The sequence below is a fragment of the Cornus florida genome, unplaced genomic scaffold (assembly GCF_030987335.1).
Source record: "Cornus florida cultivar Cherokee Brave unplaced genomic scaffold, ASM3098733v1 CherokeeBrave_3.0.0_Hap2_Chr05, whole genome shotgun sequence".
In the NCBI taxonomy this organism is placed as follows: Eukaryota; Viridiplantae; Streptophyta; class Magnoliopsida; order Cornales; family Cornaceae; genus Cornus; species Cornus florida.
The window spans coordinates 60,653,821-60,681,661 of NW_026775575.1; the positions used below are offsets into that span (position 1 = coordinate 60,653,821).

The 27,841-nt window shown below is 33.7% G+C and overlaps 2 protein-coding genes across 2 annotated transcripts; both read left to right on the plus strand.

Moving 5' to 3' along the window:
* Window positions 1–11,497: 11,497 nt before the first annotated feature.
* LOC132306607 (cytochrome b561 and DOMON domain-containing protein At3g25290-like) lies at window positions 11,498–14,044 on the plus strand. Its single transcript, XM_059804067.1, has 3 exons — window positions 11,498–12,157; window positions 12,832–13,086; window positions 13,520–14,044. The coding sequence occupies exons 1-3, from the start codon at window positions 11,537–11,539 to the stop codon at window positions 13,829–13,831; spliced, it is 1,188 nt and encodes a 395-aa protein (XP_059660050.1). The 5' UTR covers window positions 11,498–11,536; the 3' UTR covers window positions 13,832–14,044.
* A 6,786-nt stretch (window positions 14,045–20,830) lies between these two features.
* LOC132309336 (uncharacterized) lies at window positions 20,831–21,454 on the plus strand. Its single transcript, XM_059807653.1, has one exon. The coding sequence runs from the start codon at window positions 20,831–20,833 to the stop codon at window positions 21,452–21,454; it is 624 nt and encodes a 207-aa protein (XP_059663636.1).
* Window positions 21,455–27,841: the final 6,387 nt, after the last annotated feature.

A 27,841-nucleotide genomic window follows, 5' to 3' on the forward strand; every position in this document is an offset into this window, starting at 1 on the left:
GAAGCAAACCGGTCAAACCCTTTATTCGCTTTGGCCATCCCACACCCATCACCACACTAGTTACCTCTGATAAGCGCACAAAACTTATTATTTTATACTTAATAATAAATGATTAATTAATATTTTTTATTAGATAAATGTTCTTATCCCTGTTTTTCATGTTTTATAGGGGCTGATTTCGGAATAAGAAGAAAAGAGACAAAAATAGCAAAAATGTGATATTACAAGATCAATGAAAGTCTAATTAAAATTTAACTTTTCCAACAAATCAGCAAAGATCAAGCCAAATTGGAAAAGATATCATTCGAAATTGGAAAGTACATCAAGTCAAAGATATCAAGCCAGATTAGAAAGCATATAATTCATAATTGGAAAACAACAAGATTTTAGGAAGTTTTATTTTATTTTCACTTCTGCAATTAGAATTTTTCCCTCCCGTTCCATTCTAAACTCTATAAATGGGGACATATGTAGAGGAGGTTAAATGTTCATTGTTAGTGAGATAAAATAATAAAAGTTAGAGAATTTTTGTCTTCAATTTATTTCTTATAATTTTTGTTATAAAGATTGTTTTTATTTCTTTATTTTGTTTTCTTATTATACTAGCTTAAACAGCCCTTCTCAAGGGAGTGATGAAGCCACCATGGCTGAAATATAATTAAATTTAGCTTAATTCTTTTATAAAATTTTCTTTTGAGAGCATTACTTTACTCTTCTATTATGTGTTCTTATTTTGATAAAATAAAATAAAATAAAATAAAAAATTAGAAAGAGGATTCTTTGTGTTTGCCAATTAATGGTAATTCAGAAAATGTCTATTTCTATTTACCAAAGATATATCAGATTAAGTAAAATATGTTCTCAAACAATTGCTATTTCACCCTATTATTTTCCTTCATCTTTCCAAGTTGTAATTGGATTGGTGAAGTGATTTGCTTACAATAAGAAAATTTACATAAGAAAAATATACAAATTTATTTATAGTAAGCTGTGGTGGTGGATTCTTTCCTTGAGATTTTTCTTATTATTTAATCATAATTTATTTCGTCTTATTTATTTATTTTATTTTTAGTTCATTAGTAAAAAATCATTAAATTGTTTTAAAAGTGTTCTTCCTTCAATTTTGGTTTTAATTTTGAGTTCAAATCTTATATGTGTGTTCGACCCTGCTTATCACTATTTAATTGTTAATTTATTCTTTGCAAGTATTTCTTTTATTTTTGTACGAAGTGTTAAAGAGTAACAACATAATCCATAAATTTACACTCGTCAGATGGCGCTCCACCACCACCATCAAAGACAAGGTCAAGATAAGCCTGGGGGCTCGTGCCCCCTGCCCAACCCAGCCCTCTATAATATATGTGACATTTTTTTTATTTTTTTTTCATATCTATGAAAAAATTTATACCATGCCCCCTGCCCTGGCCACATCCTCCACAATATATGTGACATTTTCTGATTTTTTTTATATATATGAAAAAATTTATACCATGCCCTCCTAAATATTTTAATTTCTAAAATTATCTTTTAATTTTTTCTTTAATTTCTCTTTTATTTTTCAAAATCCTTTAATTTCCTTAAAAGAAAAAGTCAAATTTTTCTTCCTCAATCGAACTCTAACTTTTTCCATTCAAAGTTCTCTCATTTGTCTTTTCTTTTTCTTTTTCTTAAAATTCTTCTTTTTAATGTGCATATTTGAATAACTTTCTTCTTCTTCTTCTTTTATATTTTGTATTTGTCATATTATATATATACAGTGGCGGTCAATTGCTCCCTGGTGAGCATAGAGTAGTATACTCACTTTTAATCCTGACCTTAGAATTTAATCCTATAGTAATTAATTAATTAGTGTTTCCTTAAGGCAATTGCTTCTGTTTTTTATTAGCATTATATGTTATTAAAAGGAAATGACAAAACTAGACATGTTTTTAATGGAAACAAATTAAAACCAAATTGGTTAAGATTTTCTTTTACACGAATTCCTTCCCATCCGAATTCTCATAGCATACCAATTAAAAATAAAAAAAATTAATTATTTCCAATTCTCCTTCAACCAGGGAATTCTCAAAGCATACCAGTTGAAAAATTAACGCACAATCGTCCCCTTCTCAACCTTGTAATTAATTTATGTCTGCGAAACAACTACTTACTAAATAATCCAATTACAAAGGAATGTTGTACTCTCAAAATATATTTATTTGTATGCGTGTGTAATCCAATTACAAAGGAATGTTGTATTCTCAAAATATATTTTTTGGTATGTGTGTGCATAAAAATGAATTCAAAGACAAGCAAAATCATCAAATCATATAACCCAATATATAAAATATGGAAAAGAAAGGGAATGGACCACCTCCACCACCTACCCTGGTATTGCCGCCACCTTTACCGCCGCCCCCGCCACTACCGCCACCTCCACCACCGTCGGCAATAGTAGAGGTGATGGCAGTGGCGGGGTAAGTGGCGGCGGCGGCGGAGGTGGTGACAGTGACGGAGTAGGTGGTGGCGGTGGCGGTGGTGGTGATGGATGTGGAATGCACCGTGGCAATTTAAAGTTAATGGGATTGGAAATTTCATTATTTTTATTTTTTTCAGATGTGATTGCCTTCTATGTTTTAACCTTCTATCTTTGAAGGAATTGGAAATAATTAAAATATTTTATTTTTAATTCATATGCTTTAAGAATTCGGATGGGAAGGAATTCATATAATAGAAAATCCTAACCAATTTGGTTTTAATTTGTTTCCATTAAAAACATGTCTAGTTTTGTCATTTCCTATTCATAATATATAATGGTAATAAAAAATAAAAAAGAAGCAATTGCCTTAAATATAAAAAAGAAACACTAATTAATTAATTACCGTTGAATTAGATTCTAAGTTCAGGATTAAAAGTGAGTATACTACCCTATGCTCACCAGAGAGCAATTCAACGCCACTGTATATATATATATATATATATATATATATATATATATATTGCACTGTGCCCCCTTGACTTGAAATCCTTGCTCCGTCCCTGACCACAGCAACCACCACAACCACCATAAATGGAAGCTTCAATTTGTTGATGATCCGCCCTCTTTAGTGGTTAGGTTAGTTGATTAAAGAGGGGGGTTAGACAAATGTTTTTATAGGTCTTGTTGCAGATCTTTTTTTATGTATTGCTTTGGGCAACATGATAGGCCTCTCTCTTATCCTATTTCTCAGCTCAGTGACCACTTCATGGGTCAAATCTTTGTTCAGGTCGTGGGTCATACCCACGTACATATGTACAGTCTATTTCTAACTTTTATACATTAAGTTACCCTGGCTGCAGATTGGTGTCCATAGTGGTTTGCCATTTTTTTTTTTTTTTGTCTTTTCTTCTTTTGCAGAGCTATATTATTATTAGAAGAAGTATTAAGATTGAGTATCATAGCAAGTCAAGATATACAGGTGAATAATATTTTAAAATAAATACTAGAATTTACACCTGAATACTTGTTACAATACATATGTTAATTAAAAAGAATAAGTATTGCAAAATTGCAAATTTTAATCTTCAAAATATGGTATATTATCGAAGAAATTCAATAAAAATTTGGCATCCAAATTGAACATAATATCATGTAAATCAGGGATGGGACCAGGATTCTGATAATATTCAAAAGACGATAAACTTGGCAAATTATTTTGGTATTGGTCTGGGTGTTACGACAAGAAAGATAGGTAATTCTGTTTTCTTTTTCGATTTGTCGTTTTCTTGTTTCTCACAACCTATATTGACAAGCTTTTAGTTATATTGACAATAATAAATCGAAGGGTTCCTTGGCTATCAATAGATCTCGTTGGTGGTCTGCCTTTGCCTCCACCATTCTTACATGCCATCATCACACGCTTGTATTTTTTTTAACTTTAAAAGTAATTTTTTGTGGTTGAATTGAATATCGAAGAGGGATTCAATGTTCTCCTATTAAAAAAAAAAAAAAAAAGAGTTTGGCGCTGCAAAGTGGTGTTCGTGGCATTGGCATCTATCACATCTTCTATTGTACTCATTTGCATCCCTAGCTAGGTAAAGCCATAAAAAACAATAAGTAAGTACCTTGTGGGCTAAGGTTCTTCCCCTGGAATGATTGGCACAATCACCGTCATGTATTTCTTTCAGCACCTTGAGGGTTTCTGAAGGTACCAAGCATCGAAGATATGGCCCTAAAAAGGACTTTCTATAGAGTTGATTGTTTATGTACAGATACTTGGCTACATCAATTCTTATTATTCAAGCTTCGTCTTTCTGCTCTGACAAGATTCCGTGTCAGAGGTAGTCTTTGATAGGATCTATCCAGGTAGGTTCCTTTGGTCTTCTAGGGACCATCGTTACTTTTGCCAATCGTTTTATGTTTGATTCTTTGAGAATATTTACTGGTATGATCCTGACTAGCTTTTCGGACAATGTCGAGGCCATATTAGCCAATCTATCTGCTTCAGCGTTTTATTCCTAAGGAATTTGATAGAATGTATTATGTTCAAAACAATAGGCTGCTCTTTCTGCAACTTCCTTGTATGCTAGAATCTTTTCGTCTTTCGGTGAATATTCCCCTGTCACATGTTTTACAATGAGTTGTGAGTCATTAAATACTTTTAGGTTCCTTACTTGAAGTTCCTTCACTAATAGGAGATCGGTAAGCAATGCCTCGTACTCGGCTTCATTATTAGTTGAAGAAAAATTTAGCCGAATCGATTGTTGGATCCTAAATCCTTCGAGTGTACGGATCTCAACCCCGACTCCTGCCCCCCTTTTGATTTGAGGACCTGTCAACATACAGCTCCTCTTCGGGCTCCCTCAATGTCGATTTTTTGTCCTCAGCTTCATACTCTAGGAGGAAGTCAATGACTGTTTGGTATTTCTATGTCATTCTCGACTCATAAGTGATGTCAAAAGAACTTAACTCTATTATCCATTTTGTGACTCTCCCTAATAAATTTAGCTTTGCAATAAGATAGCCCTTATGGGATTAGTAGTTGGCACGATTACCTTGTGAGACTTGAAATAACGTCTCAACTTTCTCTTGGCATGGATCAGAGCCAGGACAAACTTTTCTAGATTTAAGTACCTTGTCTCTGCATCAGCCACAGTCTTGTTACATAGAAGATCGAATATTGTTTCCCCCCTCTTCCCTTATTAAAGCTGCATTTGTGGCGATTCTGAAAACATCTAAATATAGGTACAGAGGCTCATTCTTCCTGGGAGCGGACAGGATCGGTAGATTACTCATATAATCCTTGAGCTTTGCTAGGGATTCTTACTAGTTTAGGCCCCAAACATCTTTTATATTTGATTGAATAGCATCGAAAAAGGGTTACACTTATCGAAAAGTCGAAAAATAAACCTCATGAGGGTGATTGTCCTCCCAGTGAATACCTACACGTCCTTTGGGTTACTGGTTACGGATCAAGGCCTAAGCCTGCATTGGGCTTGCTTTGATTCCTCTTTTATTCACTATGTGACTGAGGAACTGCCCAGATGATACTCCGAATGAGCATTTAGTTAGATTGAGCCTTATATTGTACTACATTAATGTGTCAAAGACTTCCTGCAGATGTCTCGGATGATCCTCCTTCTTCAAACTCTTGACTACCATGTCATTTATATATGATTCTTCTATATTTCTGAGCATTCCTTCGAACATTTTATTGATCAGCTTCTGGTATATGGCTTTAACATTCTTCAATCTGAAAGGCATAACTTTGTAACAGTATGTGTCTTTCTCAATTATGAATGAAGTTTTCTCCCATTTTTTGGATTCATTGGGATCTGATTGTATCTAGAGTATGATTCGAGGAAAGTTAGCTTTTTATAGCATGTGGTGGCATCGACAAGGTAGCAGTCTGGCCACCTCTTCGGCTATAGTGCGATTTCTTTCTGGTGCGAATCTTCTTTACCTTTTCTTAATTACCTAAAAGGAAGAGTCTACATTTAAACTATGACAAGCTATGAGGGGATGTATAACTGGAATATCCAAATGGCTCCATGTGAACACGTCTGCATTCTTTCATATCACTTGAATAATCTTTTCCTTTTCTTCCTGGGTCTGTGTGGAGCCTATTTGAGTGATCTTCGTCGAATCTTCGGAGCTGAATTCTATTAAAATAAGGGATTCCTCTGTTAAATTGAGCTCATCATCCTCTTACCTCAAATACCTGGGCATAGGGCCCTGTAATTACTATTTGGGGTTACCATCTAGTGTCGTTGCTGGTGTCTTTCCTTTATAGATTTATTTCAAGGTGACCGTATAAAATTCTTTTGTTGTGACTTGATCCCCCTAGAGGTCTATAAATTTCCTTTCCATCGGGAATCAAACATCTCATGACTTGGTGAAGAGTAGAGAGGACTAATTTCGTCCTGTGGATCCAACCCTGTCTGATGATCAGGTTATAAGACGGGTTAATATCTATTATCACGAAGTACTCTTTCAGAGTTTTCTTTGCAGTGGTTACTGATAGGTCAAGGACCCTATTGGGTCTACTTTTGTATTATCAAACCCAACTAATGAAATTGAGGTGGGTCTCAGTTATGTGGCGTTAACCTCGAGCTATTCGAAAGTTCACTTTATGATAATATTAGCGTTGCTTCCAAAGTCTACAAGCATTCTTTTGATTTAGCAATTTTCTACCATTAGGCTGATCACTAATGGATCTTCATGGTAGATCTGTACCCTCCCCAAGTCCTCTTCTTCGAACCCAATCCTAATGTTTTCCGAGCTGATAGTGTTCACTGAAAACATCTTCCTTAACTTATGGACATGCCTGAGCCTTGACTTGTACGTTTCTCCTGTCTCATCTTCCTCTTTAGGTTTGATATGTATGGCATGAATCACTCGTATAGGACTAACCTCGGTTGTTGGCTTTCTATTGTTCGAACTTGTCTCCTTCGGCTTCGACTACTCATTGGGTTGGATATAGTCGGCTAGGTCTCCTTTGGTAATCATGGATTCGGCTTGTCGTCGAAGAGTCCTACAATCATTAATTACATGACCATAATCTCTATGAAAAACACAATGATTACTCTTGTCCTTCTACTCAAGGGGTTGCTTAATTGGAGGTAAAACCAGGAATTTGACTTTGTTTTCCTAGAAGAACCGAGCTAAATTCATCTTCAGGGGGGTCACCTTATCCTTGGTCATCTGTCTATTCTCGGTTGTCAAAAAGACTGAGGCTAAAGAGTTTTCAAGTTTTTGGTAACAAAGCTTTTCTCCTTTGATTTACTTTCGACCGAAATCAGGGTAGAGTGTTGGCTTCGGCTTGCCTCGTTCTCCTCGAGTCTTATGAAACTCTACGCTCGGGCATTGAGGGTAAGCATATTTAGCGAAGTGTTTTTAATTAAATAAGTATAGAACTTGGTGTTCTAGAACATAGAAATTTTGAAGGCTTCCACGGCTATTGTTTGATGGCAATTAGGGATTTCCGAGGCATCCATGCTGAATCTGGTATTGAAGGCTTGTAATTTCACCCCCTTCATTTGCCGTAGGGTGAAGAGGCTAGAGATAGTCTTCTTCTGCTTTTTATTGCCACAATACTGGGCCAGGAACACAGTGCAAAGTTTCTCAAAATTCAAGATGGACTTATGCGGCCTATTTTTGAACCATTCGAGGGCAAATCCCGTCAGACTCATTGGGAAGGCTATGCACATAAGGCGATTATTGTGTGTATCCATGGCCATCTTTTAAGTGTAGTGACCAATGTGATGAGTTGGATCTCCGGTTCCATCGAACTAGTTGAAGGTAGGCAGTATAAACTTCTTTGGAGTCTCCATATGCTCAATTTCATCAGTGAACGGAGTTTTGACCATTTATGTTGCGAATTCTTTCTCCATCTCCTCTAGGGTTTGGACCTTTAATCCTTTAGTTTTCCCAGCTTTTCTGTGAGGCACGACGTCGTTGGCCTTGAGTACGTACACGTTACTTCTACTAGATTTGGCTTGATCCTTTACAACTCTACTCTGATTCTATTGTCGCCTTGTTAACATAGAGGCTTCTGCATGAGGTAAAATTCCATCCTGCCTTGGATTTTGCTGTTCAGGAATTGCTCATGGATCTTTAAGGTTCGAGGGATGCCCTTGTTGATCCGATTGCTGAAGAGGGTCAGTAGGATTATGCCCGAAGGGAGAGATTATTGATTTATAGGCGGCGACAACGGTTGCACGGCTAGCCGGTCGACTGTTGCTTGGATCATCTTGTTCTGTTATTGGAGGAGATGAAACTGTGTTATGCCGGCTTCGTTTACCCATCGCATGACTTTAAACTGTTGCATGAATTCCTCACTCATCTTTTGCATGAGTTCCATCTATTGGTGTTGAATCGCGTTTGCTCCTATTGCCATCCTGGAGCAATGTCGCATGTATCAAACTATAAATCTTCAAGAGAAACATTTGTCATTTTCCACATACGGCGCCAAAGTGCATGTGCAAAAATTTGTTTAACTTAGAAAGGTTAAAGAACTTTACAATACACTCAAAATATAACAAATAAGAGGTAATTTCAACAGAAAATTGCTTCTTCTTTATTGAGAGGTCCATGCCTCTATTTATAATGATTTTATAAAGGTTGAATTGGGCTAGAACTCACTTTGTTTGTCCATCAAGTTCTTACTATATAATATGCGCTTCACTACAATACAAGTTTACATAATAGGATTATGGTAACGACTGATTCCTTTTTCAATTTTGGATTTCATCATACATGGGCTGGAACTTTACTTGGAGACGGGCGGACATACCCATCACTACTCCTACGCCTTTACTGGGTTGGGCTTTGGTTACGGATTCTCTGGGCCATCATTTAATTCAGGCCTCAATATTGGGCCTTGACTGGCTGGCGATCCACAATATTGTTAACAACTGGCCCATAATGCTGGATTGGATGTGGTCCCCATGCTGTGATGTGGCGTGCTCTTATTGAAGGGGAAAATTTTCCCTCCACACTAGTTATAAACAAAGATTGGGGATAGAAACTCTCAAGAAATGACAAGGCCCAAAAGCTAAACACAAAACTAAGGCTCAGAAGTTGGGATAGGAGCCCCAGGAAATGACAAATTCGGAAAACCATATACAAAAATAAGGCCTAGAATGAACATCAAGCGAACTCACACTCCTAAAATCACGCAACACAGCCCAAAAACACACACTCAAATCGTATAAATATAAGTGACTCCAGGCAAAAAAGTCTATCTTGAGTGTGAAAGCTTCGAGAGCAAAAACCCATCCGGTTATATTCTCAATAAGGTATTTATTTCTCTTTCCTACTCATTGGAGATTTTTTTTTTTTGTTTTATACTTCTATAGATAGAGGTGGGAGTTTGGGACCAACATGATTCTCTTACCCTAATTACAACTTGTAATTTAAAGAAATCCATTATAGTTATTAGGATATCAAAAGCAAAAATCTAAAATTCAGTGAGACATCTCTTCCTCTTATGTATTTTGTTATGTTGGATACAGTATCCTTTTGCAGTACATACAAGTTGTCATCAATGGGGTCTCCATGTAAATTCTTTAAACCCAACAAGGAGATCCTTTATCCCATGTTTGTTTTTAGTTTGTGCAGATCAATTTAAGATGATCTAATGAGGCCAAAATTCATTCGATTAAAGCCCAAAATTATGTTGGATTAGATTTCCAATTATAGGCTTACAGTACGTCCCCACTAATGTTGTGACAGCCCGCAATCAAATCAGGCTTGGGAAGCGGGCTGGGCTTCACAATTTGCGGTACTGCAAATGGCACACTGGATCCGTTAACAACCCAATTGTCACGACCTTGGGTTGTCTCAAGCGAGTCGCATCTTTGTTACAACAACGTTGCTAATGTTAAATTAGAAGATAGAGTTGCGAAGATTCAAAATCGAGTTCCCAATAATAACAGGGAGCAACTCAATGGTCGAGCGATTCGCAACACCGTTGCTATTTGCATTCCTTACTTTGTACTATTGCCAATGGTGTTCTAGTCACAACTACCGCAAAATGAGAACAGTAAATGTGGACCATCACCATTTGCCAAGAAATTAACTGCTTGAAATTCAAAGGTGGTATATTTTTCATTGATAGTGATAAGAATTAAACCTATAATGACTTAGACATTAATATTGTTTTTATTTTTTTACCTTCAATGGAAATTTGTCAATTATATAAATTTGAATGTTTAATCCGATAATTAATTAGTTTAATTTGTGTAGGTTTGACAAAAATTCATTAAAATAATAAAATGTCATAAATATAACAAAATGATAGATTGTTTAAGTTTTTTTCTTCTTCTCCTCTTGCTAAAGAACTCATTCACCAATTTGCGTGAACAAAAACTTGAACTTACATTCATAGAAAAATACCACTAGACATGTTATGTTTAGTTTTTCTTCACGCCCATACCATTAACCGCATCACATTTAATTTTAATGACCCAAGACTCTCAACATGTAACACGCATTTCTCACACAATTTCTATATTTTCTTAATAGAATTCAACACGTAACCTCCACAGTCTGTCAATCCGAATAACACATCACTATCATTGATTATGTGTTCGTCTTTTCATTTTTTCTGAACAAGTGTACTTATGTTCGAGTCACACCTCCCCTAATTTGTTAGAAAATTAAAAAAATTTCCATTTCCCCTAACAAAAGACCCTTACACAGAATTATTACGTTGTCTCGGACTACACTGAATAAATTTGATACATTTAATTAGTGTGTCATTACTCATTTGAAACTTATAGTTAAATGTTTGTTATTTTTGTTTTAATTAATTAATTAATTTATTATTATTACTTTTTTTTATCAACGATGGTGGTGTTTGGCCTTTCCATCCCATATACACCCAATAATTATCAGAAAAATTTCCTACAAGCGATTCCAAAGAAATTCGAATTTCCAACCTCCAAGATGTGAGGTAAAAGTCTTTGACTATCCTCGAAGTTATATTACTATATTTTACTTAACCCATGATGTATTTTAAATTACATTAAGTGTCATTTAAAGAAAATGCGAGCAATTTTTTTTCTTAAGAAAATACAAGTAATTACATACTTTTTGGTGTCATGAAAGTGTATTTAAAACGCATACATGCCATATTTAATTAAAAATAAATAAAATATTCTGAATTCAAGATACTCATGCTTGCCTAAATGTTGTTTGCAATACTGCTAGAAAAATAGTCCAGTGTCTTTTATTTTATGACCTAAAAAGTGAGTGTCTGAATTTTTTGAAATAATCAAATAAAAAGAAAATTATATTCTGATTTAATAACATATTTTTCTTCTACTTCGTATATTATATATAAGGACAGATTAGAAGAATCAATGTAATTTTTTCATATAAAGAGGAAATCTATACAATTTAACTTAATTAAAATGGAAGTTTTACTACTCCGTATAATTTACTTACGAAAAATAAATACTCCGTAAATAAATACTCCGTACTATAATTTAATCTTTCATTTCTCTTTATATATCCTTGTTTCGCCAAATTTAGCCGTTATATTCCTTTGGAAAGCTCTGAACTGACTCTTCAATGGCGTCTCTTCGCTTCTCTGCTCTAATTCTAGGGTTTTCTCTCTTGATTTTTCTAACCACACCTTCTCATTCACTCACCTGTTCCTCGCAGAAATTCACGAACAACAAGCTCTACGAGCACTGCAACGACTTGCCCCAACTCAGCTCCTATCTCCACTGGACCCACGACTCTGCCGCCAAGTCTCTCTCCGTCGCCTTCGTCGCGCCTCCTGCGAAGCCAGACGGCTGGATCGCCTGGGCCATAAACCCTACCGGCGCCGGAATGGTTGGCGCGCAGGCTCTGATAGCGCTCAAGCAGTCGAACGGATCAATGACGGTGAAGACCTTCAATGTGAGCTCGTACAAGTCGATTGTGGAGTCGAAGCTTTCGTTCGACGTGATGGAGATGAGCGCCGATTACTCGGACGGGCTGATGAGGATATTCGCTACGGTGGCGCTGCCGGACGCGGCGGCGACGACGTTAAGCCAGGTTTGGCAAGTTGGGGGTTCTGTTACGGCTGGTTTTCCGGACAGGCATGAGTTTCAGCCCGCGAATCTGAACTCCAAAGGAACCCTAGATTTGTTGAAAGGACAGAGTAATAGTGCTACCGGAGGTGACTCAAGGATGAAGAAGAAAAATGTACGATTCTTATACACAATTCTATCATTATTTTGATTTTATTTTATTTTTCTTGCGATTTTCATTAAGCCCTGTTTGTTCTTTCTCTGTGGCTTTTTTTTTTTTTCAGACTTGGATGGGTTTTATAATAGATTTAGAGGCCTTAAAGCTGAATTTTTGAATAGTTCCTGATTGATCATAAATAAAATGCATTTATCTTTCACTATATATATATATATATATATATATATATATATATATATAAATATATGCATATATGAAACTGTAGTTGTTGGTTTTTGGTGTATAATATGAACAGAAAATGTCTATCTGGAATCATTATCTCTTTTTCTTCTTTGGGTATTGTTTTGATTTCAGAATTCAGAGTTTATTTCAGGGATTATATTATTTTTTAAAGTAGGATTAAAAACAGATAGACTTGTTACTTTTGCAGTTATTGAGAGGAATTATGATATATACTGTGGTTTTCTAATTGTAGACTGATCCATATAATCATCATTAACCAGTGGATTTTCATCAAACTGGTTGTTGAATTGGGAATTGATTAGTTGTACTGTTTCATCATCAAACTATAAAAGTGAACATATGCTTGTAATTGTTTTTCGTTTTTTCTTTTTCTTTGTTTGCTAATTATCCCCTCTATTTATTTTTTGTTTTTCTAATTTTGTTGTCAGATTCATGGAATATTGAATGCTGTGAGTTGGGGAATTATGTTTCCGGTGGGAATAATAATCGCGAGGTATTTGAGAACTTTCCAGTCTGCAGATCCACTATGGTTTTATCTTCATGTTTTCTGCCAATTTTCTGGCTATGTTATTGGGGTTGCTGGCTGGGGAACTGGACTTAAGCTCGGAAGTGAATCCAAGGGGGTCCAGTACACCGGTCATCGAAATATCGGGATTGCACTCTTCTCTCTCGCAACCATTCAAGTAAAGTTTTCTGCCATTTTTTCTCTTAATCTCTTGGTCCTTTTATTTTCTGTGTATGCATTGTACCTCATTGAATCTTGTGAATATAATGAAATCCAAATATTAGAAATTTGGATATTTTAGAATTTTAGAGCTTATGTTGAATCCTTGAAATGTTTCAAAAATGAATCAAATTGGCATAAAATTATGACGTATTTTAGAATTTAAGTCCTTTTGTGGAGACCTGGTCATTCATGTTCTTGGTGCTTCTGTCATAGCTCAACAAAGTTTTCTCATGCAAATTATGTCATAGGGCCAGAATGAATGTTTTAGGGCATTATGGTTCATCTCAGCTACCTGAAATTGTATTTGTAGGCAATGTTGCCTAATTTGACACTGGTTTTTGAATTTTTGTCCCTGATGGTCTTTCTCTGTGTTGCTTGTCATCTTCTAGGTTTTTGCTTTGTTACTGAGACCGAAGAAGGATCACAAGCTCCGATTTTACTGGAATATATACCACCATGGCGTCGGATACGCCATCCTAGTCCTTGGCATCATCAATGTGTTCAAAGGGCTAGAGATGTTGCATCCTGCACAGAAGTGGAAATCAGCTTACATTGTTGTGATCTCTGTGTTGGGTGGGATTGCTCTGTTGTTGGAAGCAATTACCTGGATTGTAGTTTTGAGGAGGAAGTCCAGCAAGTCCACCAAGCCCTATGATGGATTCACCAATGGACAGGGCAGGCAACAGCCCCTTGCGCCGTGATCAACTGTGATTGGCGTCGAGTCTCTGCACGTCAGAATCCGATTCTGTATCATCATCATCCCCTTTCCATAGGCTGTTCGAGATTCCACAATGTTATATCCATTCAGTGGACTTGTTTTACTTCTGTTTTGTTCATCATCTGTATAATTGCTTGTGTTACACTTTGGATATCCCTTTAGTATCTATAATAGAAATCAATCAGTTCTTCAGTTGTATTCTTTTCTTTGGTATTTTTGTTGCCGAATTGATAAAAAACCAGAAACGAGTGGCAAAAACATGATTTTTTTTTTCCTTTGAAATAAATCATATCACAACCAGAATATTACTTTTGCTTCATATAAAATGAAAAATGCATAATGGAAACCCTTATTATTATTTTTCTTTCTTTTTTCCTGGGCCTACATCAAAACGGTATTTTCAAATACCTACCCGTTGATACCTAATCACTTTTATATTTGTATCCGATATGGAACAAATCCGTTGATACCTAATCACTTTTATATTTGTATTCGATATGCAACAAATGACCCTTGTTACATTCTCTCCCACCCAAACTCGCAATACCCTCATTGCGACTCGGGCCACTCGGCCTACACGGGTTACAAACCCGGACACTTTTCAGGTCGGGCGCTTGGCGTGACACCGGATTAAAGATTCGGTTTGACTCTGATACCAACTGTAATGGATGGACACTTGTCCATTTATCTAAATATTTAAGTTATTGGGTAATACTTCATACTCACCCATTTATACCCAAACACAAGATTGGTACATTTAATCAAACTCGACTACACTGCATCCTAATTTTACATAAAAATGTCAACGGGAAACTTTCTCACCTAGCTAATCCCACAGTTATGAAATGTTAGTCCACCAACTTTGATTCAACTAATTTCACATTGGACTCACATGGGTACAAGTACCACTAAATTCGGATTAGGGTAAACTAATCCACCTAACATTCCATTATAAAGTCACTTTCACGTTGTCTAGAGTCCATGAGATAGGGGTGTCCCAACCCATTTCTTTCAATTTTGTTGCTATTCATAGCTTTTGTTTATAGGATTGCTCACATGATGGTCTTCATCCTTCCCTTGTTACATGGAAGGTGATGTTTCCCTTTAAAAAGGACAGTTGTTAGCTAGTCCCCTCAACAAGGGGACACACCTGAAATTTTCAAACTAAAAGGGCATAAAGGCCAACATAATCAAGTTTGTTAAATAATATTGCTTTGTATAATATTTTAATTTTTTTTTTTTTTACTCTTTGGTAGCTATTTTTTATGAATTAACAACTAAAAATCAAAAGTAGTAGTTGTTTTTCTTGATAATAGAAAACAATAACTTGTCTTTACCGTTAGAGATATTTTAATAAACCTGGTATATTGATAACATGATATCACCAATTAAATGCTGATGTGTAGTGATATGATTCACTAAAGTAAGGCTATGTTTGGCAAACGTGGAATTAGATTTTTGGAATAAGAATTAGAATTGGAGAAAAGTAATTCAAAAAATTGAATCAAAATTTTCTCTGATTTCATTAATTCCAATTCTAATTTCAAAGTTTCAATTTCATGCCGTCAAACACGGCCTAAATGTATTTTTTTCTTATGTGATAAGATATAATTAGTTGATGGCACTCGGTGTGGTATCACCGAGAGTCTTTCTCTGAGTATTATCAATAATTTATCCTCAAAAGTTATTTTAGTTTAGTATTTTTGTTTAGAAATTCACCATTTTGCATATGTTGTGAAATCAAAAAAAAAAATCTGACAAACAAACTTGGGGACTTGACATTACAAAGTTGTTGGCCCAAGTACAAAATTAATTTGTTTTGAATTAAAATTGCAAGTACAGGTGAAACCCAAGGCAGGGGTATAATGCAGATATACATAATAATAAAATAAAATAAAGGTTTCACTATATTTTTTTTAAAGCACATGTATAGGTCCCACAACACACGCACTATTCAAGTCAGAAATCCCGTTCAAAAGCGAGACCTTAAAGAATTACCCCTCGAATCTTTGTTAACGTCGCTATATTTCTAGGATAATAAAGATTTTACTTACAACACTGCTAAAAAAAATTACTACGTATGTATTAGGTGAATCCATGAAAAAAGTGAGGAAGCTAAAGTGACACCAATTCAACTTGTGTGTCTTTTAATAAGAGGAGTGATCATGACCATTGACCCACACAACTTTATTTTTGTCAAATGCAATGAGTTTTATGTTTTTGACACAAGCATGTGAAGTGAATTTTATTAGACATGGAGGAAGCATATAAAAATATGATGATTTGTCTAAAAAGCTATCATTTTTAATTCATACATTCTATACCTAACCATTCATACCTAAAAATATGACTGTTTCATAAAGTTACAACGGTATGATCTGTTGTGGACAACACAAAAATCATTCCAACTCCTCAACAACTTTAATTGTTCTTTTCAAATTCTAGTTTCTTTTCTGATTGTTTTTTGGTTCAACAACCATCTATCACATATGATCTGTTGTGTTGGTTTTGTAATCCTCCCAATAATTGAGAAAATGAAAGGAAATGCTAGTTTTTTTTTTTAATGAAATTTTGTTAATAACAAATTTGTCACAAAGTCTATGAATCAAAAAAGATATGACGACAAATTTATTAAAATACTTTCCTCTCTTATTTTTTTTTTCATGCATGATTAGTATTATTTCTTTCTTTTACTTTATTAATCAATCAAACACATTGATAAGTGATTAATAATATCATCTCATTTTTTTTTATTTTTTCAGTTTATTATTTTATTAAATATTTGACATGACATTCACAAGCTGACAAACAGAACTGTGATGGAACTGATTAAACCAACTAATGCCATAACCGATTGAACAATTGTCTCAGCATTTTTCAAAATTAGGTTAAGCTGTCTTCTACCAACTTGATTGAAATATTATATATATATATATATGTTTGTAATTTTATATTTGCCAAAAAAGCATGGCTTAACCAATAACCACCATTTGTTCTTTAAATTAAAGTCAAACACGTGAAGTCCCCAGAGCAATAATCATATAATTCTAACGTTCTCAATCTAATAATAATGATAAATTTCATGGTAGTACAACTTTTTATCAACTTAAATGGTCCATGACATGTGCCTTAAATTGTGGTTTTAAAATTTTAAGTGAATTTAGATTTTTGTTTTAAAACTAAAGGTGTGATATATAGTTCGAAAATTGGAATCAAATTCCACATTCGAATAAAAATAGTCATTTAGTTCGATTTTAAGACTAAATTTCATTAAAAAAAGTAATCGTTGTTTGAGAAACTTCATTTTTTTTTTTTTACACAAAAAGAAATTTATTACTTAGGTGCAAAGGAATACACTATGCAAAGCTTTCATTTTTTTTCCATGAAGTTGACAGAGGAAGCTTCAACCCCACTTTGGAGCATCTATTTTCAAGTCTAGATCAATCTCACAAAGTGTCTGTAAAATTTTCCAACACATTTCAAATTTATTTTTAACATATTTTTTAAAATTTTAACAAATTTTGTCTGCATTATTCTCTGCATTGAAATGTAAAATAAATGTTTTAAAATAAGATTTAAGTGTGTTCAAATCTCATTTTAATATCATTATTTATAGTTTCAATGAGATTAAATCTCATTTTAACATTTATTTTTCTTGTTGAAATATAGAATAAATGTATTAAAGCCTGATTTAAATGTGTAATGCACGCTACAGTAGAGGATCCAGACTCTCTTACAAAAATGTGGGGGCATCTTTCATGCACTAAATGAAAAAAAAAAAGAAACTCCTTAATTATTGCCCTTTTGCAAATATTCCCCTTGTATTAAAAATTACCCCTAAACTATTGATTTGTGGCAATTAAGGACAAACACATCATACAATATTATTTTACCCTGCCTTTCTCATTAAATTTGTCATTTCTTATTAATTTATTTTTATTATCTTTTTCTCTTATATAAATATGAATTATACTATTTACCTTAATTTTATTAATATTATCAATTTATCATAAAAATGAAAAAAATTTTAATTATATTTTGTAATATGATTAACTTAAAATTAAATTTTACTATTTATAATAAAACTTATTATACCCAGTTTAAACATTTTTATCATAAAAAACACGTTCTTTTTCATATAATATATTCATGAAAATTTAATAAATTACTTAAATTAAAAATACCTTATTTTTCATGCAATATATTCATGAAAAAAATAAGAAATTACTTAAATTGTTATAAAAGTTTATACTTAATATTTTTATTTAAACAATTAATATTAAATATTAAAGATAACTTTATGTAAATCTAGTGGAGAATATGTCATCAATATAGTATGAGTTTTTTCCATAACTTATTTCTATAAGAAAAATAGATTAAGTGTAATTCAAAAAGAAAGGACATAATGGTTATTTAATGAAAAATAGTGTAGGTATTGAGACATTTTGCAACAGAATGTGATAGTTTATAAGGTATTATGTACAAAATATAGTTCAAGGGAGTTATTTAAACATAATTCAAGGGAATTTTTTTGCACTTTACCCAATATTTTAATGCATGTGATTTTGCAAGGTTTATGTTAAATGTAGCTGGAAAAAAAAAAGTTGAAATGTCAAAAATAAATAAAATAGATAACAAAATAAATAAATAACAGTTGGCCCAAATGAGATATGGTGTGTTTGAGCCCAAAAGTACAATCCAGATTCTAATAAACGTTTAAAGAGCAGTGGGCTGTGGTCTTTATGCAATGGACTGACAAAGATTCGTGTAATCACAAATGGAGCTATGAAATTTAGATGGATGGGCTTTAGACAGACAATTTTTTTTATTTTTTATTTTTATTTTCAAGGCTTTAGACAGTCTAGAGACTCTAGACCTCCATTGCAAAAGGGAAGGTCCAACTCTACTATCATTACTTTGCAACACTAATATTATATATACTTGATTAATGTTTTGTTTGGATTGATAGAATTGGAAGGAAAAGAAAAGAAAATAAGAGATAGTGATATTCGTTTGGTTTGTTAATGAAAAGAGATAGTAATAGCTCTTTATCATCCTTTCAAAAGTAAAAAGATTTAGAGAAAAATTATAACAGCTTAAGTGATACTTCCATAATATTAAAAATAACCTTAACATTTAAATAAAATAAATTTAAAAGACGTTTGGGTCACCTTAACATTTGGGTTTTATAGTAAATTGTTTGGAATAGTTTCTTTTCTTTTCTTTTCTCTTTTATCTTTTATAAACATGAATGCTTTCATTTCATTTCTTTTCCTTTATAATATATATAAATGTGTGAATACAATTTATTGTTATCTTTTCTTTTCTTTTCATAATTAATACTATCATTTCTTTCTCTTCTCTATGTTTATCCAAATAAATCCTAAAGCCAGTTTAGTTGGAAAAAAATTAGAAAGAAAAGAAAATAAATGAAATAGAGGAATATGATTGTTGTGTAATTTGTGTTTGGTTTAAAACTTTAGTTTAATGAGTTGGTTTTGTTATCGTTCCAAAAAAATGGGAGGAAATGAAAGGAAAGGAAATCTATGGTGTCTCAAGAAGTATCAGGTCTAAGGTTTAACTCTTTTTTAATGCTAACAATTCCTTGGATGGGGTATGTGTGAGTACGAATTAGGAAAAAATATATGAAAGAAAATGTTAGATTTTTTAATGAAACTTTGTTAAACCAAATTTGCTTTTATTTTTATAAAAGACAAAATATATAGTAAAAGGGAATGGTGATAAATTTATTAAAATAGTTTTTTTTTTCCCTTTCTTTCTCCAAACATGATTATTATCATTTTTTTTATTTTTCTTCGTTAGGCAACCAAACATGATAAGTGATTTGCACCATCTTTTCGTTTCCTTTTTCATATTTTTTTCGTGTAACTAATGTTATAATTTACTTTCTTTTACATTGTACCAAACATAGTCTAAATCTTTCCTAGTACACCCACATTATATAATGAAAAGTGTAAGTATTATTACTAAGTTTATTTTGAAAATTTACCACTATTGTCACTTTCCCATAACTAATGCCTGTAATTGTAATAAAGTAGTGCTGTTGCGAGTGTGCTCACAATAGCACTCAAGCGCACCCCAATTTCAGCCACAGGATGAGTTTTTTTTTTTCTAGAGATTTAGGACACTACTAACAACTAAGGAAAAAAAAAAAAAAAAGAGCATTGTTTTTTCTCTCTCTTCTTACCACTTTTTGTCCCTTTAAGAACATCTGGTGTGTGGCTAAGCTTTAATCTATCTACTTTTTAAAAGTAAATTGCGACATAAGCTTTATTTTAATAAAAGGTGATGATGTTGTACTATATATTTTGTTATCCAATATGTTCCATGGTGTGGAACTCAATTATCTCAATATATATTTATTATTTTATTAATTTAATTTAAAAGTTAAATAAAAAATTAAATTTTAATTAAATTATTTTTTTGTCTTTTTCCCAACGGCTATATTCCCAACGACTATATTTCAAACGGCTATATTTCCAATGGCTATATTTCATATAAACCACTCATTTTATTTTCTTTCAATTATCAAGTTCATTGCTTTGCATTCTCAAGTCCATTTTCTATTATTTAAGTCTTCATCTTTCTTATACAAAAAAACAATGGCTTCATCATCACGAGATATACCCGTCTCCGAGTCTATTTCTCCATTGAATTGGTCAGATGGGGAAGATATTTTTGAAATCCATCGAAAAAGGATGAATGACGTGAGGAGATTATTATCGCCTGATAGGGTGTGGGCACTCTTTCAACCTCGTAAGAGAGAGTATATTAAACGTGATCGAGATGAGGCAGCACAACGGCTATTCCGATATTACTTTGCTGAAAATCTGATTTATCCACCAAACATATTTCGTAAAAAGTTTCGGACGTTACAAGAGTTGTTTCTTCGCATTTTGAACGATGTTACAGCATATGACGAATGGTTCATCTAGAAACCCGGTTCACTCCTATACAGAAGATGACTGCTGCAATCTGTATACTCACATATGGAATTTCAGCTGATCTTTGTAACGAGTATATAAAGATTTTTGAGCGCATTGTGATTGAAAGCTTGAAGAGGTTTTGTGATGCTATAATTGTTGTGTATGCGGAGTTATACCAACGTTCACCAAATGTAGACGACATTGCATGTCTACTTCAAGAAGGGGAAGAGAGAGGATTTCCAGGTATGCTTGGCTCAATAGATTATATGCATTGGGAATGGAAAAACTGCCCTACAGCGTGGCATGGCACGCATACGGGAGTAAGCCATGAACCTACCCTCATATTTAAGATCGTTGCATTGAAAGATCTGTGGATCTGGCGTGCTTTTTTTGGTATGACTGGTTCACACAATGGCTTGAATGCTCTCGATCATTCCCCAGTTGTCAAGAGCATGATTAATGGTACAATGCCTCCGGTTAATTACGTGGTGAATGGGCATCGGCGTACAATGGGGTTTTACTTATATGATGATATATATCCTAAGTGGGCAACTTTGATACAGATCATCTCGCTCCCAACAACTGTCAAAGAGAAATTATTTACTAACAAACAAGAAGATGTTAGGAAGGATGTAGAACGAGTGTTCGGCGTGTTGTAGATTAGGTGGGCTATAACACATCAACCGGTAATTTATTGGAATACAGAAAATCTAAACCAGATAATGAAAACGTGCATCATGTTACACAATATGATCATTGAAGACGAGGGCGAACACATTTTGCAATGGACACCTCCAATGGATGACCCAATCTCCCTTCTACATTACATTTGAAACCCATCAATGTTGGCGACACACATTTCCTCTCGCCTAAGTAGGATTCGCAATAGATCAGACAATGCTGATCTTAGGAGAAATCTTATGGAACATTTGTGGAATCAATTTGGTGATGAAGATGCATAAATTTGTTGTAATCGAATAAAATATAATTTTCATATTGCTGATGAATAAAAAAAATTTAAAAATTATTTATTTCGATTATATTTGTTAAAAAATTTAAAGAAATATCCATTACATATATAAATAAAAATTACATTAGCTTCCCATGGATAGAAAAAGAAAATTACATTACATAGCTTCACAAATTGCCCCTTTTATTGAAACGTGCATAAATTTCATTTTGTTGATCAGTGATCCATGCTTTTGTTGCTGCTGTTGTAGCATCATTTAGATTTTTAAACATCATTTCTCTTTCGAAATCAATTTGCTCTGCTCAAATTCCAACCTTTTCAATTATTTTTGCGCCTTAATGTCCATTCTTTTTGTACGTTCTTGCTCCAAGCCTAAATCGAATGTAGCTTTCAATTTCATTTTTTGAGATTCAACTGCCAAGACATTCATCAACTCACTTTGATCTGTAAAATTAAATTGTTTTAGAAATAAGTTATGTTGTACCCCATCTTTATCTTTTTTACGACCCTTCTTAGATGTTTTTCATCTAGGGGTCGTACAATGTCATGCGAACTTTCAACATTAATTGTAGGCGAATTGTCGTCGTCAAGATTTACTGAACCTGGTGTTGATACTCCAGGTGTTGACGGAGTAGATGGATTGATTAGGACTATTGATATAGTAGGTGGAATAGTTTCTGGCGAATTTTCAGGCTCATTCATATCGATCTCCATTACAATTTTGTTTCTCCCTTTATCATTGTTGTTAAAAATGGAATTCCATTTTGACGAATTCTTCAAAATACTCCAATAGTGATTCAACTTAAATGACTCATTTTTTGACGTATTAAATACATTTCTTACATCATTGAGCTATAAAAAATAAACAATAATTGAAATTAGTTAGATTGCCAATTAATATATATATATATATATATATATATATATATATATTAATTTACAAAGTAAAAAACTTACTGCTTCTTCAACATTGAAGCCACTACGAGTATGATGTTGGGTCTGTTTGTAATATCCAGAAAATTTGTTAACAGTTTTTTAATGTGTGAGAAACTATTTTGCAAACTTACTACATTTTGGAACGTCGTGCCCCGTGGTTGCTGAATAAAATTTTCATGGATTCATTGCCAATACTTGATTTTCTGTTGATCCGACCCCGTTATTGGATCTTCTCTAATGTCAACCCAGGTTTTGCATAATGCTTCATCTTCTTCAATGGACCAATTTTGTTTCAAATACCTTAAATTATGTTGGGTTTGAGATGGTTGTGATTGAGAAGGTTGGAACAGAGAAGGTTGAGATTGAAAAGGTTGAAACTTAGATGGTTGAAATTGAGATGGTTGGAATTGGAGATGTGGTAGGTATAAGAAATAAAAGTATTGGGGTTGAGATGGATTTTCGGATTGAAAATAATTTGAAGAATTCAAATTATAATTGGATTGCGGTGGTAATTCAGAATTATGAGATTAGTTGAGATAGGGGCGAAAGAATGGAGGTGGAGAATCCATGAAGATGAATGTTCAAAGAAATATTGAGAGAGATAATTATTGAAGATGAGAATTATTAGTAGAGATGAATTTGTACTTATAGAGTGTTTTTTAAATAAAAAAAATAAAAGAGCCGTTTGAGTGAATGATAAAAAAGTTCGTTTGAGATAAAATAGCCGTTTGAGTGAATAATAAAAGAGCCATTGAGGCAAATGGTATAACTGTTGTGCAAAGAGACAAAACAAATATTGATGCCAAGTGAAGAGACAAATAGGAGAAGTGGAGCACATAAAATATTATAAATAATGGATAGAACATATACATATGATTCTCTATCTATAGACAAGAGGATAGATAGGAGCAAGTGGGGCCCACAAAATTCATTTTCCATCTTCTGCACATATAATTCCTCCCTCTCTCTACTTTTCAGACATCTTGTCTACTTGGAGCCGCACACCAGATGCTCTAAGATAGAGAAACAGAAAAGTGATAAAAAATAGCCGTTGGGAATATAAACATCGGGAAAAAGACAAAAAAATTAAAATTTTTATTTAATTTTTAAATAAAATAATAAATAGATAATGAGATAATTGAATTCCACACCATGAACCATATTGGATAACAAAAAATAGAGTACCATATCATCACATTTTATTGAAATAAAGCTTATGTGGCAATCAAATTTTAAAAAGTAGATAGATTAAAGCTTAGCCGCACACCAGAGGCTCTTAGTCTCTCTTTGACTGCCTTTGCTTTTTTATTTATTTTTCTTTCGAAAGTTTTGCCTTTGTTTGTTAGTGGGCTATTTACTCTTTATTCAATATTTTATCCTCCTTATTGCATAGGTAAAAATTATCTTTATTGCATTCAGGACTAGTGTAATTGCAGTTGTGATTTGTTTTAGTCAGTCTCTCAAAAATCACAATGGTCCAATTTCCTCATTTGTATTAAATTTTTCCCTATTTTTCAATAAGTAAGTATGCAATAGTAATTGTAAAAAAATAGTATGTAATGCTAATCATTTGTACCAAGTGTTGAAGCAAAAATTACCATATTTTTCCCCCCTTTTCACATTAATTCTCAAAATTTTATAGATCCTTGAAGAAGATAGGAAAAAATAGCTGCTAAAGGAACACAACAACTAACTAAAAGTAATACAAAAATAGGAACTCCAGCAACCTAACACAAACATTACTGGAATTGTGTCGTGATGAAGCAAAAATTACCATGTATTTTTCTCTTTTTTCACATTAATTCTCAAAAACTTTATAGTAGTTGCTCCTCGAAGAAGATGGGCAAAAAATAACTGCTAAAGTAACACAACAACTAAAAGTAATAAAAAAATAAAAACTCCAGCAACCTAACACAAACATTATTGAAGCAAAAATTACCATATATTTTTCTCCTTTTTCACATTAATTCACAAAAAATTACAGTAGTTGATCCTTGAAGAAGATGGGAAAAAAATAGCTGCTAAAGGAAAAAAAAAACATTGCTTGGAATTTTCTAAAACTGGATTTGAACTCCACATCACTCAAATTATAAAGAATCCATGTAACTTGAATTCAAATATCATTTTCAAAAATCTTGCAAGAGAGCGGGGGCGAGAAATATTTGAGCATCTTAATAAATTGTTTAAACAAATTAAATAAAAACGCAACACTCTAAAGTTTGATATGTAGTTACCTTATGTAATTTATTAAGATCAAAACCAACATTACTGGAGTTGAGAAACAATGAACCAAATTGTGTATTTCCCTATGAGTCATAAAATACGCAGTAAGTTAAATGTAACAAGAACTTAAAAAAATAATAATAAATAAATAAATAGTAAATGGTGATACTGATTTTACCCACTGAAATAAAAAAATAAAAATAAAAAATAAAAGTATCATGCAGGAAAAGAAATTATGTTTACCAACCTGACTCGTGGTAGGTATAAATGAGTCACTTATATGTGGCAGAGCAAATTGTGCACTATTAGTTGTTGACCTTGAACCATGCTTCTTTTTCCCTACATGGAGGATTAAATAAAATAGTAAAATATGAAATTCATGTAAATGATTGTACTTAGAGCAATCTTACTTACTAGTAGCCTTACTTTTGTTCTTTGGCCTTGAATCCAAAAATGATTTCCTTCTTCCTGGACGCCCTTTATGCCTCACAATCAAGGGATCAAATAACTTACTCTGATTCTCGAAATTATTAGAAACTACACAACCATTTACTGTGATCATTTCAGCAGGCTTTATTGGTAGTTCTTTTCTTGCAAAATCAATTTCATTTGACAACTTATGCAAACCATTCATAGCCAAGTTGTATATTTCCTCATGCATTACACATTTTTCAAGAATGCTTGAGGTCTCATGACAAATATTGCTATACCGAAGCGTCACTGGTTCATGACAATCAGCCTGCATTTGTTCACCTATTGATCGGTTGATCAACTATACATCAACCTTCGCAATAGCACGAATCATTGTAAAATAGGGCTATTGGTCAGGTAAGTCGAACCACTGGGACTGTGCTAGTCTTACGGCAACCTTAGTGTCTAGAATCTTTCTAGAATGATGAGGGGGTGTTCATAAAGGTTTTGTTTGTTGTCACTTAAATTAGGAATTCAAAGTGCATAAAACACTAATTTGTAAGGAATTTAGAATGAAATAGAACAATAGAGAAGAGACTATGAAAGAGACTCCACATCCATCAATAAGCATGCTAGGATATGATTTACTTAGGGGAATAACATATATGTATAACCATAGGATGCAACAATACAAATTATTACATTCCCTTCAAGAAATTTATGAAATCAATAGGTAAGAATAACCTATCAAAGCATTGCATGTTTTGGTTACCTAAACTAGGTTGTAACCTTAGACATACTCACTAAGCATAGAGTTATCAAGCCCTTAATCACATAGTAGAAGCACATGACATAGAATCCAAGAATAATCTATCAAAGGGAGATCCTAAGCAATAGATTATCAAATCTCCTAAATATCATGCCATTAACAACACTTCCATAAACTCCATTCCATTGTCACTATGAAAATATAGCAATATAATCATAGGAGAAAAACCATCTAAGACAAGATATTTAACTCAAGATGATTATGTATAGGTATTGAAATTCATTACATCAAATGAAGAGCTCTAGTTCATGGAAGGATTACATACATATATTAACCCTCAAATATAAATCAAAACAAAGCAAAGCTTACAAAATGGAGCTTCATCACCTCCCTAGAGAAGGTTTAGTTACCCATGGTGGCCCTAGATGAAGGAAGAAGCAAGGCTTTCCCCTCCATTTTCGAGCTTCCTCCTTGAAGCTTCAAGAACTCCTCCTCTTTGCTCTCTTCTCTCTCCTCTATCTTGCAAAAATTCAAGGATATGAAATGTGTGGCCTTTGGTTGCCTTTTGTCCTCCAACAAAACCCTCTCTCTCCTCCAAAAAACATCCCCAACCACCTCATTAATAGGGAAATCCAAAGTTGGAAATTTCAGAGCACAAGTGGGCTGTCTCGTGGAGCAAACTGCCCAAATTTCAAGTGCTCAAAATAGGGCCTCGAGCACTCGAATTTAGTGTAAAAAGCTCCATGCTTCACTTGCTCCGCCCAGACCTACTTTGATGAAATGGCCATAACTTTGTGCTCCGAACTCCGAATGACGAACCGTTTAAAGATTTGGAGAGCTGATTCAGAGCTTTAAAAACTTCATGTTTTGATAAAGACCCAAATCTCAAGTCTGATTGGTCGAAAATGGGGAGAAAGGCAGTACTTCAGTGCTGCTAGGCAGTTCTGTGCACCTCTGGTAACAAGGCCATAACTCTCTGCTTCGAGCTTCGAATGATGAACCGTTTGAAGATTTAGAAAGCTAATTCAGAGCTCTAAATCTTTCATGTTATGATGGAAGTCCAGTTCTCGAGATTTCAGGGTCAAAATGGCGAGCAAAGTCCTGACTCCACTGCTGATCTCGTGAAGCAATCTGCCCTAATTTCGAGCACTCGAAATAAGGCCTCGAGCATTCGAAAATTGGCCAGAATGCCTTATGCTTGGTTTGCTCCGCCCGGACCTACTTTGGTAAAACGGTCATAACTTTGCGCTCTGAACTCCAAATGATGAACCGTTTGAAGATTTGGAAAGCTAATTCAGAGCTCTAAAAACTTCATGTTTTGGTGGAGATCCAATTCTCAAGGATGGTTGGTCGAAATTGAAGAGCAAGGCAAAAATTCATTGCTGCCAGGCAGTTCTGAGCACCTATGATAAGAAGATCATAACTCTCTGCTCCGAACTCCGAATGACAAACCGCTTGAAGATTTAGAAAGCTGATTCAGAGCTCTAAATATGTCATGTTATGAGGGAAGTCCAGTTCTTGAGTTTACAAGGTCAAAATGGCGAGCAAAGTCCAGGTTCCACTGCTGCCAGAAATTCAGCATTGTGACCTTTGATGTTTAAAACTCCACAAAGCATCCTTCTTGCTTCTTTTTGGCCAATGAACCTGAAAATATGCAAAAACATGCATATGAAGGTAATCTACATAATTAAACAAAAAATGGACTTAAATAATGCAATTAAGGGCACTTGAATATGC